Here is a 17,218-nt window from a genome sequence, read left to right on the forward strand (position 1 = left end):
TATTAAATATTAAAGGTTAATACCAAGTTGTGTGTAAGTGTGTGTGTTTCCCTCACCAGGCTCTTGACAGTCTACGCATATTTTATTGATCCCTAGAAGAAAAAGAAAATACAAAATTCGGCCAGAGCTCAAGACTCAATAATATAATAATATAATGCTCTTACCTGCTGTTTGGACTCATCTACAGTGTTCCCGTGAATAATCATCTTTGACATGGCCAGAGGTTTGAGAAGTACCGTGATGGTCCTACGAACAACATACTTGAGAATCACTGTAAGAGTTTTTACTAATATTGACTCTAAATCACAGAAGGAAAATGTAATTCCTCTCCAGTAGACTGGACTACTGTAATGCTGGTCTTATGGGTCTCCCCAGAACCTCCATCAACCAGCTGTACTTAGTCCAGAACGCTGCTGGCCGAGTCCTCACTAGGACCAGGAGACCAGAGTCCTCACTGAGACCAGAGTCATCACTGAGAACATCAAAGTTGTACTCAGACAAGAACAGATATTTAATATTATAAGAGATATGTTTTTGATCCACTTTAAATCTCAAATACTGCATCAATCTATCATGTAATTCCCTCCCTTTTATCAGATATGACATATTTCTTTGACAAAATGTGGACCTTTTCCCAGCAGATGTTTTCAGTAATCTTTTCTTGTGTGTAAATTTGAAACGGTTGATATTAATATGGAGGGCTGCCAGCAGTTTATGTTAATAATAAAAAAGTAAAAGGTCTGACTGAATACTTTAAAATAAACAAATTCCCTATTCCTTGTCACAGTGCCTTTATTTTACCACTCGAGTAAGAAGTAGACGCGAGTTCAGCGGTGGTGTTGAACGAGACAATGTCTCAGTGTTCCACAGTATGTTTACTGTAGCACACTGGGACATTGTGTTCTGTTGAATGAGCATTTCTGAAAAATCTCAACTAGAGTACAAACAGGCGAGCAGAAATCCTGTCGAGTGGCCTCTCACCAACGCCAACCATCAGCCCTGATGGGCATCGTCTTTGCTTTCTTGTTGCAGAGTGTTTGCAGAATGATTATTGTATGGCACATACAATATGTGAACGGCATCATTGTGAGGAGAGTGAGGCTGTTATCACGGGGCAGGAAATGACCTGTTGGGACCCCTGAAGACCTCGGAGGGAAAGCGGCGACCTCAGACTGACTTATGTTCATCCTGGCCTGAGACTATGATGGAGGGATGATAGGTGGGGTTACACTGAAAACAGGAATGCAACAATGTGAAGGAAATTCTCTCTGAGGTGCCACTGAAGAGGTACTAACTGCAGTGCTACTGAAATTCTATGATATATTTGTATGTCTGGTTGTCAATTTAGTTTTTACTCTTGTCAGAAGAGATTTACAATACACGCTGTCACAATGCAGTGCATTGTGTTTCAAAAACCCTCATTTGTGATTGAGTGCTGGGTCTACATACAAGATCACCCTCTTGTGATGATGCAGGGAAATTACATCCCAAAACTGGAGTTTTTCAAAACTTTATTTCTACTTTGACAGTGTTCCACATCGTTGGCCATTTCAGAAATGCTTATTGTACATCTTTCGTGCCTTTTATCACATTTAATATCCATTTACACTACCACTCAAACATTTTGACACACTTTCCAATTCATTTGTATGGAAAAGTGTGTCAAAATGTTATTGATAGTGTGAATCAATCTCAGTGGGGGAAAAATAAGGATACAAGAAAAATGCCTTTCATGCAAAATGTAAAAAAAATCAGAAACACTGGAGATGACACAAAATCAGAGCTTCAAATATAAATGTCAGCACAAGCCAAATAGGAGGAAAAAAAAGTGATATTTAAAGATTAATGGGAACTATTATCCTCACCAACAAAAAAAATGATTTGATCCCAGAATACAATAGGAGAGTAAAGAGATGAAAAAACACAGGTGCCTTCCGTTATTCATTTCAAAAACATGTTCTTAACCATGCACACTTCATAGGGGAAACAAATCCAGACTTGATTGTGAAAACATCAGGTCTGACGAAGTTTGATGGTTTTGATCTCAACTGAAGAAATTAAAAAGCCAAAACTTTCAGCTGTTCTGGAGCCAAGTACTGTACACATCAAGGAACCAGTGACAACAAGTTTATCACACAAAAGGCACATGTTGAGATAAACCCATCATTGGGAGATGTTAACAGTTCATCTATGAATGTGAGGATGGATAAAGAAAAAGATGCATAAGCATGTGTCACATTCATCGAATTTTCATACAAATAATTTTCCTGTGTGTCAGTAACTGTGCCAGAGTTTACAGAGCATCCAGCAGACTGTCGATGCGGTTGATGAGCTCCTGCCTCTTGCTTGTCAGTGTCTTCTCACTCTCGATGTAAGCCTCCTTCTTGACTTTGCCCGCCACCAGCCGCTCCGCCTCCAGGCAGGAACGGGACACCAGCTCCTTCACCTGGCCGTCCAGCTTCTGCACTTCTCCAACCTGATGAGAGAGAAAGGAGTTTATGTTGCTGTACACTAGGGCTGGGCAATATATCGAGTATACTCGATGTATCTCGGCTTCTACTCTGTGGGATGTACAAAATGACTATATTGTGAATATTCGAGTAACATTGTTGCGCATTTGTTTTAGCCGCGGGCATTAAATCACAGGCTTTTCTCACTATCTCATCTCGTCTTTCCTTCTCAGAGAGATAAAACAAGCGCACCCAGTTACATACGTCAGTCACGTGCGTGCATCATCATCATACGCCCACGACGAGCTGCTGGTGTTGGCGCTGCTGTCCGGGACTGCCGGTCAGTTCCACCTAACTTTCCCAAACTCGGCCTGTTTGCGCCGTGAGCTCATCCGCACGGTTGCAACGCGCGACGGCCTCTTATCACAGCAAACTGGGACGGTTTAGTAAAGACGGGAGGGGATGTTTTCTCCTCGCACGATGCGCACGGCTCTCATGAGAGCCGAGGAGCCGCTCAGTGCGACACGCGTCCGTGCGCAGCGCGCCGCCGAGCCTTTCTCTTCCAGAGCTGAGAAACGTCACCTACTGTTGCTTAAATGTGGCCACGTGAAATCAATCAGTATCATCGAAACAAAGTCAAACAAGACTATATGACATCCTATTTCTAAAAGTAAGTGAAAGTGATGCAAAGTAAAGGAGGAGAGGATGAAACATTGCAGTCCCTACACCTACAATTAGTCTTAATATAAAAGGTGCTCTAAAAGCTCATCCTGGTAAAACCAGGACCAGAATATGTTCTTAGCAGATGTTCTTCAGACGGGGAGTCAGAGATGCAACGTGCACGTTCTGTTTTGAAATTACACTTTTTATGTTTGTGCCACTCACTGCTTAGTAACTGTTTAATAAATACAGTTTTGGTAAATTTGACTTATTCCCGGTTTTGGCATTAAAGTTTAAAATTAGCATATATTAATGCAGTATGAACAAGAGTGTTTTAATGTAGACATATAGAATTATCATACTATATATTGTGTATGGTGACATGGCTTAAAAATATCGAGATATTAAAAAAAGGCCATATCGCCCAGCCCTACTGTATACAAAAGTTTAAAAGTTTACTACGCTCCAGTGCACTTGCCTTTTCAGCCAGGTCAGAGCCCTCTGCCTTGAGCCGAGCCTGCAGCGAGCTGATCTCGTTGGTGAGAGTGCGGTGGTCGGCCTCTAGGGTCTTCCGACCGCTGTTTAGCGCCCCCGTGTCACGGGACTGTTTGTAGCGGTTGACCACCTCATCCATGTGTCGGTAGAGACCCAGACGTTTGTTGACTAGAGTCAGGACCTGCTCTGTGATGGAGGCTACCTTCATCCGCACCTCCGCTGCAGGATCCTGAACAAAACAAGAGAAATGCATACAGATCCCAGAAGTGAGTGACATGTACTTCATGTGTGTGCTTGCAAACCTAGCTGTAAGGGAAGCACAGCAACAAGTGAAGTAGGGTTGTCCCGATCAGGATTTTTTAGCTCTCGATCTGATCCCGATCACTTGAGTATCTGCCAATCACGATTTTTCCCGATCCGATCACTTTTTTTGGCTCCCGATACTTTTCCGCGACTTTTCCCCGATCAGATACATTTTGGCAATGAATTAAAAAAAAAAAAAAAAAGGACTAAAAAAAAAAAATTATTTTATTGTCCATTGGAGAACAACATGGACATATATTTTAACAAAGCTTATCAGCACTGGTGCCACAAAATGTAAAAACATGAAATTGTAAACTAAAACAAAAAGTGCAGAATAGTGCGATAATAAAAATAAATAAATTTAACTTCAAAAGAGGAAGTTGAATGACATCCAGTCAAACTCACAAACACAAGAAAATTAAAATACTTTTTGGCTTAACCTTAGTGCAACATTCTGAATGGCATGAAATGAATAGCAACAGCTTAATGCAACATGAACAGATATACAATTTCACAATTCAAACATGTAAACCATTTTAGTTTCGCTCACGCCCGGAAGTGACGTTAAATGCAACGATATATAAAACGATTTAATATATATTAAAAACATTAATAACTAGGTATGTCCCGATACTTTTTTGGCCGATACCGATGTTTTGAAAATGCCGTGATCGGGCTTGATCGATCGGGACAAGACTAAAGTGAAGTATGTTAGAACCAGGTTAAACATTTGATATTTCATACCTTTGTGATGGAAAAGTCCAGACGAACATAGATGATGACAGTGAAGAAGAGGATGTAGAAGGCTCCTACAACCAATAGAGGCTCCTGTAGCATCAGGATCTTATTGAAATTATAATGAACCTTCAAATAAAAAAAAAAAAAAACAGAAAAGTTAATTACTTAAATTTCAAATCACACACACACGCAGAGTCCAAAAATAGTCACACATTAATATTTGGTTGGACTGCCTCTAGCTCTGGTTACAGCATCCAGGATATCCCAAATCGTCTCGATGTGTTTAAGGTCTGATCTCTCTGGTGGCCACTCCATGTGTGAAAATGATGCGTCATGCTCCCTGAACTAGTTTCACAATTTGAGCATGAATCCTGGCAGTGTTATCTTGTAATATGCCCGGGCCACCAGGGAAGAAAAAAATCCATTGGTGGAATAACCTGGTCATGTAGTATATTCAGGTAGTCAGCCGACCTCATTCTAAGGCCACAAAACATTGCTGGACCAAGACCTGACCAACGGCAGCAACCCCAGATCATAGCACTGTCTCAACAGGCTGGTACAGGAGACACTAGGCATGAGGGGTGCAACAATTCATCCTCCTGTCAGTTAATATTAATAGGACAGGAGACACACTAAATTTGGATATTAAACGTGGGGTATCCAAGAATGTTAAAGGGACAACTGTCTTATTTTTAGAAGTTGTTGTTTAAATTATTCAAAACTTAAAATCACAAGAAACATTTATTGCTTTGATTTTGTCTCATGATGCAGCACTGACGTTTGTGTGAAAACAATGAAACCTAGAAAAGGCTGCATTTCCTTTGAAAATGCAGGATTGAATGCTGAGGATCTGAGCTTTGCTGAAAGAAATAGCTGACCTGCTGAAAATCAAAGAAATTGCTAAAGTCAGGTAAAGAATTTGAACAAAAATGTAAAATGTGAGTGAAACATTTGGAAGAAGAGGAATTGAAGACTGAAGGGGGCACTGAAAAGAGGAATATTTAATAAAGAGAAGATGAACTTAAGACAAGAAGACAACCTAAAGAGAAGATAATGTCAAAAGAGTGGGATCAGCTTAAGAGGAAGATTGGCTAAACAAAGGGACTCTGTTTTGAAGAGGATAAATTGAAGAATTTAGCCAAAACGATAAAATTTTTGAATGATTAAATTTAGCAGAATTTAACAAGTGGCTGAATGCCATAAAAGGGAGGACTGAAAGCTGAAATAGTGTTGATCTTTAATAAAACTGCTGAAATACAAATAGACAGCAAAAAACCTTTTGAACTGCTAGACAACTTTAAATCCTTAATGATTAGGAGGAAGACGAGCAGGATGAAGGGGAAAGGGAAATACTTCATGAATATCACTGTAGTGGCAGTTTGTTTTTAATCACAATGGTCAAACAATTTCTAAATCCTGCAAGATACCCAAATAGGAGTCTCACCACAAAATCCTGAATGTGCTGCTCCACCAGGTTGTTCTTTGTGGCCACCAAGACCGGTCGGCCAAACGTATCCAGATATGTGTAATGCAGCTGACTTGGTAAGTGATCAATGTTGTATGGTGTATCCACATGGACATTTCTGTTTAAAAAAACAAATCAAGACAGAACAAATGAAGAAATAAACATACACCACAGCCAATTTCTCCCCATGCCTAAAATGCCCACCGACTTGCTTTGCAAACACTTACCTGGCTCCCTCTGGCAAAATGATTTTCACAGTCATGTCGTCAATAACCTGGTCATCATACACGTGGTCAACCAATCTCATTTTCAGGGCATACTGGTCACCTAGGATATAAAATGATGGGACACGTTTGCAAATGCACCCTGGTATTTAGTCATTAGGAAGAATGAGTAATTATGGAAGTAAGCGTTTTGCTTGCTGACACTTAACACTAGTTCTGTCTATAGATGGATCCATGAGGGATAAAGCTAGCGTGTAGACTGTCTTTCAAAATTTTATTTTTCAAACTAGCTTCTGATAAGGCTAAAAACCTCAAATTATGCATAACTGTAGGGTATTTACTAATCAATCACAAGATAAGTCCATCTCAAAATCTTGTTCTGCTTGACTTAAAACCAGAGTTGGATAATCCAGGTGCCATAAAGTAAAAATCCAGTCCAGTAGTTATTCCAACCACTCACTAAACCAGCTCCTCTGCAGGTAAATGGTGGGTCGTTAGTGTTCTAAATGTACAGGCTGATCCAGAAACATGGCAGGGTTTTTACTTTACGGCACTTGGATTATACACCTCTGTTAAAAACTATAGATACAGACTGTAACTAAAGAGGAAGATGTTCACTGAGATAACAGTTTAAGACTTGTTTTTACAACAGCACTCATCCAGCATTTGATAAAAATATGATTCAGGCTCTTTCGCATAGGGGTCTTCCAGGAAAGCTATGTCCATTTTCTTTAAACCGTCTTAATTTTCTCAATTTCATATCAGAACTTACCAAGCATGTAGAGGTACTCGTAGCTTGGTAGATTGTATCCAATGATATAGTGGGTTTTCCAGCCTCCGAATAAGGGGAAACGAGGCCTGACCTCCACCTCCACCGAGTCATCCAGAACCTGCAGATGGGAGGTGGAGATGTTGCCGATCTCGTCCCGGTAGTAAACATCTTGAGCCGAGGCTGGAAGGATGGTCTGTGGACGAGGGACAGCATTGTCACGAAAATCATCACCATCACGTGAAGTCACACAACCAGTACTGGAGATGAGGGGGGATGAGCGGGGATGGCATCCCCCCCTGAAATAAAAACGGTCAAAATCATCCCCCCTGTAAAACTGCCATCCCCCCTTTCCATCCCTTATGTCATTTCATCAATGAATGTGGTTTTACTGCTATTTCAACATTTAGAGTCATCACCAGAAAAATAACTTTTGACAATTTTCACCTGTTTCAAGTACATTTTCACTTGAAATAAGTAGAAAAATCTGCCAGTGGGACAAGATTTATCTTCTCATTACAAGCAAAAAAATCTTGTTCCACTGGCAGATTTTTCTACTTATTTCAAGTGAAAATCTACTTGAAACAGGTGAAAATTGCTGTTTTTTCCAGTGATGAGTCTTGTTTTAAGTGTAATGAGATTTATTTTACTAAAATGAGACATTTAACTAGAAATAAGACAAATATTCTTGTTAGGATTTTGAGTTTTTGCAGTGATCCATTTTACTTATCCTGTGAAGGACAGAGTCATATTGATAAGTTCAGAAAAGTGTTTTTTATTGTTGTGTTTTGATGTATTTGATGTAAGCCCAGTGGATATTTAAAGCTTACAGAAGGCTGCATTTAACTGCTGCTATGTCATTCCTGCAGTATTTCTGCAGGTGTTTTGGTCAGTGCTATTATTTGTAATATATTATATTATTTGTAATCAGCACAAATTATCTGTCCCCATATGATAAAATCCACCATCCCCCCTGATTTTTTTTTTAACTCGAGTACTGCACACAACATCCAAAATATCAGACCTTAAATGACTTGACGGATGAGATTCCACTGTCTGACTGACGTTGGTAATCGTAACGTGAAAACGGGCCCTTCAGGACGGCCCCGGTGTGCCTCAGGTCGATGGTTTCTTCCACAGCAATGTTTCCCCAGTGAGACACCTCAATAATACGAGTAATGCTAGTGATGGTGAGAAACGGCGTGTTGTTTTCATAATGGATCTTCAGGGTATCCTGAAACAGTTGAGAACAGGCAAAAATGTGTCAGCAGCCTCTCTTTGCAGCTTCACGTGAAGCAAAATCAAATCTGATCAGAGTCGTACCTCGCTGAATGGTGCAATGTCTTTGAAGGCTCCATACTCAATAACCTCATCCACCTTGCTCGGGTTGCCCAGCTTTGTGTAGTTCTCAACGTTCTTGGAGGCCAGACGGACCCGTGTGGTCTGACTGCGAGTGGGATATGGGGAGTAGAGGTAATGGTTCCCCTGGAAAACCACCAGCTGGCGCTCGGCTTGAGTGATTTGTGTGGGGAAAGGCTTCAGTACGTGACTGAATGACATCTCCACCTTTGTCTTCAGCTGAGCACCGGCAGCCAGACTTGACGGCAGCTGGACTTTGTAGAACTCACCACTGTCAAATAACAGATCATAAGGAATAACAATTTAACGATTTGATATTGCAAAAATTGATAAGCAAAATTGTTTAAACATAAGTTTTTCTGAAAATGCACAGCAGTTTACAGGGAATATTATTTTCCTTTACCCCAACAAAATATTGTTTATATTGATAGATGTAATCAAATTACACAAGAGAAATGTATATTTAAATTATTTTTTTTCTTTTCTTTTTTTTCTCCTCCATAGGACATTTTTGTTATAAGATTTTGATTTTCTGGAGCAAGAAACTGTGGGACAATGCCAACGGCCTTGATTTTGTGAAACTGGAATGACAGTTCATAATAATTATCATAATACCAATATGATTTTTTTTTCTAATTGGCCGTTTATAATGAAAGTATAATTGTATTTATTTAAAAGCTTTAAGAGTCCTAAAAAATATCACAATGACCAGGACCAGGTCTCTGTGTGCTTACCAAGTGCCAACCATCTTACCTCCGGGTTGAGGCTCATGAATAACTAAGATTCTTTGCATTTCACCAACTGGCTGCTGGAGGTGAAAAGTTTAAAAGCGAGCCAGTCTCCATTGACTCCCATATTAAAATGGCCAACCTTACTGCCATTAAAACAGATTTATTTTCAGCCCAGCTAAAAAAAACATTTTGGTCTCAATAGTTTGATTTTTACTCCTATTACAACTCTGAGGGGGTGAATGTTTTTGTACCACACCAGGAACATTTATAAAGCATTACATTCATTTCCAATATGATTGACAGTCGGCTCAGCCAATGGTCAGCCGTTATGACTTCCTCATCAGTAATCGTCACACCATCGCGCTTAGTGAAGCAACTACCCTTTTGTATTAACCCAGAGTCAGTTAAGTGCGGCGGTCATTTTTGATTTTGTTGTTGAGTCAACAAGTATATTCCACTGTAAACAACAGCAGCTCATTTATTTAGGCAGGGCATGGCTGAAGGAGCTGGGAGCCGAAGCTAAATTTGATTGACCTGTGGTGTTTGATCCCATCAGCTTCTCCAGCAACACGGCTATACTACATACTAAGAAAAACAGTCTTCAAAACTGCTGTTCACAAACCAATGGGTCACACGACCTCATGCTGCATCCATTGTTTTATACAGTCTATGGTTCCTATTTAAATCTTTTACAAATAGGTTTTCATAAAGGTCCTAGTAATTTCCTCAACACAAAGTGGCAGGTATCCCACCCAACACACCAGTTCTGTTAATATTTAGTCTCATTTAGTGCCATGACTATCTAAACTGAAGACAAAGTAAATAATTCGAGTGCAAGGACTCATTACGTGGATCACAGTGTGGAAGCATGAACACTTATAATATCGCGATATCATAAAATGTGATTTTTTAAATCGCAACGTGACGGGTTGTCACGTGAAGTGAAGGTGGGTTCACAACATTGATAAACGATACAGCAGCTGTTCATTTGTCCAGGGCTGAGCTCTGGTACATAAGCCGCTGCTGCATCATCCGCCACTGATATGAAGCAACAAACGTTTCTCATGATCTTCAGTTTTGAATAATTAAAATAATTGTTTGAATGTTCTTTTCTCGCAGTGGGAAATTGGATACATTATCTGTTGCTACATTATTACAACTATTAATAGTATACAGCGCAATGCTGATTTCCCTTTTTTTTTTTTTTTTGTTTGCGTGAGTCTTGACATCGTCACTCGTCAGTTCACAGATTGGTATTACGATATTGGTCATTTACGTGCCCTTGAAAAGAGGTGCTCAAACAAGTAACACCATCAGATCCGTTTTAAATTTCCTTGAGCCTTTTGGTGAGTTTAACTGTCTTACTTTGAAATGGAGCAGGACCTATCTCTGCTAACACTGAAGTTGTTTTCTGAGTTATCACAACAGTAAAAGACACAATGCTGAAGTTAGTTTCTGAATCGGAGCCAGACCAAAGAACCGTTCCACCGCATTTAAGAGGAACGAGGCCTTAGACCAGAACCAGCTCAGAAGCCACAATACTTAAACTGCTCAAACTAGGATTAAATTAACTCTGGGACAAGCACAGCCAATACATTGGCTAAAGGCTAAATATATACTGTTTCTACCAAGTCCTGTAAATCCCCACCACTACGTCACTCTGTTTGACAAAACCATTTCTTTTTTTAAACAAACATACAAAAAAATGAACTCTTTCAAATTCGTATTACCTTAATTGTTTTGTCAGTTTAAACTTTATGTCTTTGAGGTAGCAGATCTGTTGGTTTGGTGTTGAAATAATCTGGTTAAAACTTTCTTTAAAATGCATTAGTTATATTATTATTAATCTGTATATTATATTTATAGGCTAAATTAAAATATGCAAGACTAAAATGTTGTACTAAATGTATACAATAATATGCTAGTATTAAAATCAACCATTAGATTTTATTGAAGAAAAAAAATAAATAAAAAAATCAAAATCACAATATTGGGGGATTAAATAGTTGAGATGAAATCCCTTTCAATAACAACAAGGACAACAAGATAGAACAGATATCCTTTGTTACAGTGAATATTATTTTTAGTGGATGTGAACCCATTTCTTTACATACAATTGATTAAATGTAGGCAACAGGTTAATGTTTACATTACAGTGTACTTCCAATTTGCAGATGGTTGAACGGCAGACCAGCTAAAACCTTTTCTTGTTGCAATCAGGTTTAAATTTGAGCTTAGCCCCAGGCTGAACTGGAAATAATGTGGTTAAGCTAGTGCTGTGTTAAATCAGAGCCAAGTTATCCACATGCCGACTAGTCCTTAACATCTGTCTAGTCCAGCTATTATGCAAACAGTAGGCCTACAAATATGTAACTTCTACTTCATGACATAATTATTGTTTTTGGAGAAAACAGGGAAGCAAGGAATGTTTGTCATGTGCAAAAATGAGCATATATTGGTATGCACGTTCATTAAAAAAAGAAAAGAAACATACAAATGTCATACCTTTGGCCCCTAACTGTTGTCTGCTGGAGCTCAAGTGTGCCATCCTCCTCTTCATCACCTTTCACCTGTAAAAACACGCTTGTTTGAGAATATGTCTATTGACCTCAATACTAAATACGACATACAACAGCTTTAGAATACAATTAAGAAGCTTCATGATTTGCAGTTTGTTTTCTTAAACCAGAGCATTACTACGGAAGTATTAGGGCCACTTAAGAAGAAAAAAAATTATATGTACACAATTGTGAGATGAAAGTGGGGATAGTTTTTTGCACATAGCTCCAGTTTCATTCATTTCTTTTTTATTAAACTTTATTGGCAAATCTTGCTATACAAACACCAACAAGGTATACAATAGTGTGGAACAGCCGGGAACAGCACATACAATGATGAAGTAAATTATAAAAATATCTAGTATGAATAAGAAGTCATAATAAAGATAATGAAGGTAACAGTCATAATAATAATAATAATAATAATAATAATAATAATAATAATAATAATAATAATAATAAAGATGAGTAAGTAAATAAATAAATACATAAATGAATAAATAGAGAATAATGTAAATACATAAATAAATAAAACAGGTATGAGGAATAGAATCAGATGCATAGAAAACAATAAAGAAAGGTCAAGACAGTTACAGGACTGTCACAGAAAATTAGAATATTGTGATAAAGTTCTTTATTTTCTGTAATGCAATTAAAAAAAAAACAAAAATGTCATACATTCTGGATTTATTAAAAATATTGCAAGCCTTTTATTATTTTAATATTGCTGATTATGGCTTACAGTTTAAGATTAAGATTCCCAGAATATTCTAATTTTTTGAGATAGGATATTTGAGTTTTCTAAAACTGTAAGCCATGATCAGCAATATTAAAATAATAAAAGGCTTGCAATATCTCAGTTGATTTGTAATGAATGCAGAATGCATGACATTTTTGCATTACAGAAAATAAAGGACTTTATCACAATATTCTATAGACAGTCCTGTATAAATAAAAGGTTAGTCAAACAGGGAAAAACTTTTCATAGTTAATTAAAAAGATATTGCTTTTTTGTTGTTTATCAAATAAAGAGATTTAATGAGATAATTTAATTCAAGTAGAAAAAGGGGCAGATGTAGGAGTAGCAGCAGCAGTTTTGTGTTAGTGAGTAAAGACTTCATTGGTTCCACTGACCGGAGGAAGCAGCCAGGCGGGCCGCGCTGTCACACGCGGAAGTGAAGCTGCTCAGCGCTTACGTGTCATTCACTGACAGACATGAAACCCCCAGGAACTTAGCACAGCTCCTTTGCAAATTCAACATTAAGTTATCCGGACTAGCCTCCATTATCAAGTCAATTTCGCTACTCTAGCTGTTGTGCATTTCCCAGTCCTCCACTATGAGCAGCGGCGGCTCCAGCCCCGAGCTCGCTGCAGCAAGCATGGTGCTACAGCAAAGGCTGATTTATGGTCCCGCGTTACCCCGACGCAGAGCCTATGGCGTAAGGTACGCGGCGACGCGTAACCTACGGCGTAGGCTCTGCGTCGGCATAACGCGAAACCATAAATCAGGCTTTAGCTTTACTTTAGTGTCTTGCACAGCGGGGGATATCTGTGTACCAACCCACACACTTATTCAAAATAAAACCTCAAATAATATGCAAACACCGGCGACGTTCAGAGTAACCCGTGGCCAATATATTAATTGATTGACTAATGTTCTTCCTGCACAGCAGCTAACAGGCTAACACTAGCTCCCAGATGCAGCATTGTTATTCCCCCAGTTTACTCACCGAGGCTCCGATGTAGGCCAGATGCGGTGCCAGGTCGCTCTCCACGGCTATGACAAAGCTGTGCACCGGGCCGGGTCCCTGGTTCACCAGGACTATCTCTGCAGTGATCTTGGCCAGATGAGTGCTCAGGTCCACCGTCCTCTTCACATCCTCATTCACCAGACCGTCTGCTGCTGAAACCCGCACCATCACAGGGAACACCAGCAGCACGCAGGCGATGGAGAGCAAGGGTTTTCGTGTCATAGTTGATTTACAAAAAAAAATATATTAATTAGAGGAATTGTAAAGGTTAGACAATAGAAAAGTGGAGCAGGGACAGAGCGCCGCTACGCTGCACAGCGGAAAGATGACGCTGCCTTCAAACACACGTGACTACGTCATCACGCACTGCGGCCAGCCCGCTGGTTTTAATGGTTTTAACTGTGGAGGACCAACACTGACTACACATTCACAACAAAACCACACACGGGCATTTTCGAGAAGAAATGTATATATTTAGTTTTTATTTTTTCTTTATACATGCATTTCATGTTTTTATATTCCTTCGTCTCCTCTTTTTACTTTTCCTTATGCATTTCTGCCTCATTATGCAAATGCAAACAATGCGCAATCAGAATCCTCTTTATTGGCCAGGTTCGAACATTGTCCAACAAGGAATTTGACTCCGGTAATTTCGCTCTTTGGTGATAAAATAGAATAAACAATAAAAACAAATGTGGAATTTCTATGATACAGAATAAACAGTATAAACATTTAAGGTGCAGCAGTTTGAGGTAGAGAGAGAGAAAAGAAAAGAAAAAGGGACAGTTCCGAATAAAAATAAACATAACCTATTTACAATTTTACAGGGCAATTATACAAAAAAAATACAAAAAGATTATACAAATTATACAAAGAAATACACAGTGAGAGGTGCAGCTGAGTGAGGCAGACATGGTTGTCAAGGAAGGTGCTAGATGATTTTTGCACATGATTGATTACTCTGAGACTCTATTATTTGTGGGAGTTCATCAGAGCAACCGCTTGGGGGAAGAAACTGTCCCTGTGTCTGGAGGTTCTGGTGCACAGAGCTCTGTAGCGCCGTCCAGAGGGGAGGAGTTGGAACAGGCTGTGTCCCGGGTGTGAGGGGTCAGCAGAGATTTGACCTGCCCGTTTCCTGGTCCTGGACTGGTACACGTCCTGGATAGATGGGAGGTTAGTCCCAACTATCCTCTCTGCAGACATGATTGTCCGGATGTAGTCAAGTGTGACTACATTCAAGAAAAGATATAAAGAATCCCTCTTTATGAGGTATAAGCAGTACTGGAGTTGAGGGGGGATGAGGGGGGATGGCATCCCCCCTGAAATAAAAACGGTCAAAATCATCCCCCCTGTAAAACTGCCATCCCCCCTTTCCATCCCTTATGTCATTTCATCAATGAATGTGGTTTTACTGCTATTTCAACATTTAGAGTCATCACCAGAAAATTAACTTATTTGACAATTTTCACCTGTTTCAAGTAAATTTTCACTTGAAATAAGTAGAAAAATCTGCCAGTGGGACAAGATTTATCTTCTCATTACAAGCAAAAAAATCTTGTTCCACTGGCAGATTTTTCTACTTATTTTAAGTGAAAATCTACTTGAAACAGGTGAAAATTGTTGTTTTTTCCAGTGATCAGTCTTGTTTTAAGTGTAATGAGATTTTTTTTACGAAAATGAGACATTTAACTAGAAATAAGACAAATATTCTTGTTAAGATTTTGAGTTTTTGCAGTGATCCATTTTACTTATCCTGTGAAGGACAGAGTCATATTGATAAGTTCAGAAAACTGTTTTTTATTGTTGTGTTTTGATGTATTTGATGTAAGCCCAGTGGATATTTAAAGCTTACAGAAGGCTGCATGTAACTGCTGCTATGTCATTCCTGCAGTATTTCTGCAGGTGTTTTGGTCAGTGCTATTATTTGTAATATATTATATTATTTATAATCAGCACAAATTATCTGTCCCCATATGATAAAATCCACCACCCCCCTGATTTTTTTTTTACAACTCAAGTACTGGGTATAAGGATGATGAATTGCATTAACAATCTATATGGTCAGTATAATATGTAGTAGTATGTATGTGTGTACTATATGGTAGGTATGCAGGTATGTGAGGATGTAAGTATGTTGTATATGTGTATGCGTAGGTGTACTGTATGTATGCATGTGTATATATGTGCATATTATGTACATGTGTATGTATGTGTGTACTTGGGTATGTATGTATGTATGTATGTATATATATATATATATATATATATATATATATATATATATATATATATATATATATATATATATATATATATATATAGATATATGTTATATGTATGTTATTGTGTATACAATACATATATGCACAGAAGGATGAGTGATATTATAATGATAATGTAGAATATATTTATTTACATAAGAATTAATACTGAAAGTACAGCAATAGCTAAATATTTAGATTAACGTTAAAATACAATATTTTTCTATTTGCGTTAAAGTTATTCCACATTGGGATAAGATTTTGTAAAAGTCAAGTGCTGACGATGATAAATAAGGGTTAGGATTACATAAGTCTACAACTTCCTCCTAATCCTTTTGAACATGTTTTGGTTGCCTGTGAGGCTTGTTTATTTGTTTTTGTTTTTTATTATTTCATTTGTTTTACTTGTCTATATATATATAAATATATAAAATATATATATACATATATGTATATATATATATATTTTTTTTTTAAACCATGTTCAAATAAAGGATTCATTCATTCATCATTCATTCATTCATTCATTCATTCATTCATTCATTCATTCATTCATTCATTCATTCATTCATTCATTCATTCATTCATTCATCATTCATTCATTCATTCATTCATTCATTCAAATGAGGAGGGCGGTCCTTCTTGGTCCAGCTCATCTACTATTGGTCAATAAACAGGAAGAAGCATGATCCTTCTGAGATATTTGGATGATCTGTGTTGATTGAATGTTACAACGTAGCCTATATGTAATGTTTGTGACTGTGTCGGTTAGATATTCATTATACAGACAGAAAGAATACATGATTGCTTGTCAAAGGAAAGTGTAGCTACTCTGTGTATTATATTTCAAACAGGAGGCCGTTTGTATCGCGTACCAACTGTCTTATATCAGAAATGAAATCCAGATTGTGTCAGAGGATGTGTTTTTCTGGAGGGGCACATTCAAGAAGCAGTTTACAATTGACAATCAACATTTTGTGTTGATGTCACAAGTCGTGTCTGTCTTCACCAACTGAGGCTGCACCAGTTGCAGAGTGGCAACACACGGAAAAACCTCTTCAAGGCTGTTCTTAAAGGTTTTTAACTTCTGCAAACATAGATTGCAGTTGTATAGCTGCTTGCTTAGTTATATGTGTGTGTATTTTTTTTTCTCTTGCGCTCTTCAGTGTTTTCCCAAGAAACATCTCATTTACATGTTTATTCTTGGTCTAAAACATGATGGCAATTTACAGAAAAACATGCTGTATTTTAGTTATCATTATTCTTCTTTTACTATGCTTATCAACATAAAAATATCATATAGTTCAAAGTCTGCACTTTTTCAGAAAAACAACCTTCAGAAAGGTTGGAATGGACACTCAGCGTCTTGCTGCTACTTCACTAGCGGATAGACATGGGCTTGCTGGTGAATTGCGTGAACCTGGGTGGTGATGTGTACTGATTGGGTCACAGTG

General features: G+C 38.3%; 1 protein-coding gene across 1 annotated transcript; it reads right to left on the bottom strand.

Moving 5' to 3' along the window:
- Positions 1-1,494: 1,494 nt before the first annotated feature.
- On the bottom strand, positions 1,495-13,843 carry rpn1 (ribophorin I). The gene is made up of 10 exons (XM_061727885.1): positions 13,483-13,843; positions 11,700-11,764; positions 8,428-8,734; positions 8,129-8,338; positions 7,108-7,300; positions 6,339-6,438; positions 6,091-6,229; positions 4,653-4,772; positions 3,589-3,834; positions 1,495-2,476 (listed from the first exon to the last, which is right to left on the bottom strand). The coding sequence occupies exons 1-10, from the start codon at positions 13,723-13,725 to the stop codon at positions 2,294-2,296; spliced, it is 1,806 nt and encodes a 601-aa protein (XP_061583869.1). The 5' UTR covers positions 13,726-13,843; the 3' UTR covers positions 1,495-2,293.
- Between the last annotated feature and the right edge of the window lie 3,375 nt (positions 13,844-17,218).

This window comes from Cololabis saira, chromosome 8, assembly GCF_033807715.1.
Source record: "Cololabis saira isolate AMF1-May2022 chromosome 8, fColSai1.1, whole genome shotgun sequence".
Lineage (NCBI taxonomy): Eukaryota > Metazoa > Chordata > Actinopteri > Beloniformes > Belonidae > Cololabis > Cololabis saira.

Bases quoted from the DNA above. Each gene is read 5' to 3' on its own strand.
- rpn1 (XM_061727885.1), bottom strand. From the start codon at position 13,725: ATGACACGAAAACCCTTGCTCTCCATCGCCTGCGTGCTGCTGGTGTTC. The intron at 11,765-13,482 runs GTGAGTAAACTG...GTGTTTTTACAG, and splicing joins TGGCCTACATCGGAGCCTCG to GTGAAAGGTGATGAAGAGGA. The intron at 8,735-11,699 runs GTATGACATTTG...GTTATTTGACAG, and splicing joins ACAACAGTTAGGGGCCAAAG to TGGTGAGTTCTACAAAGTCC.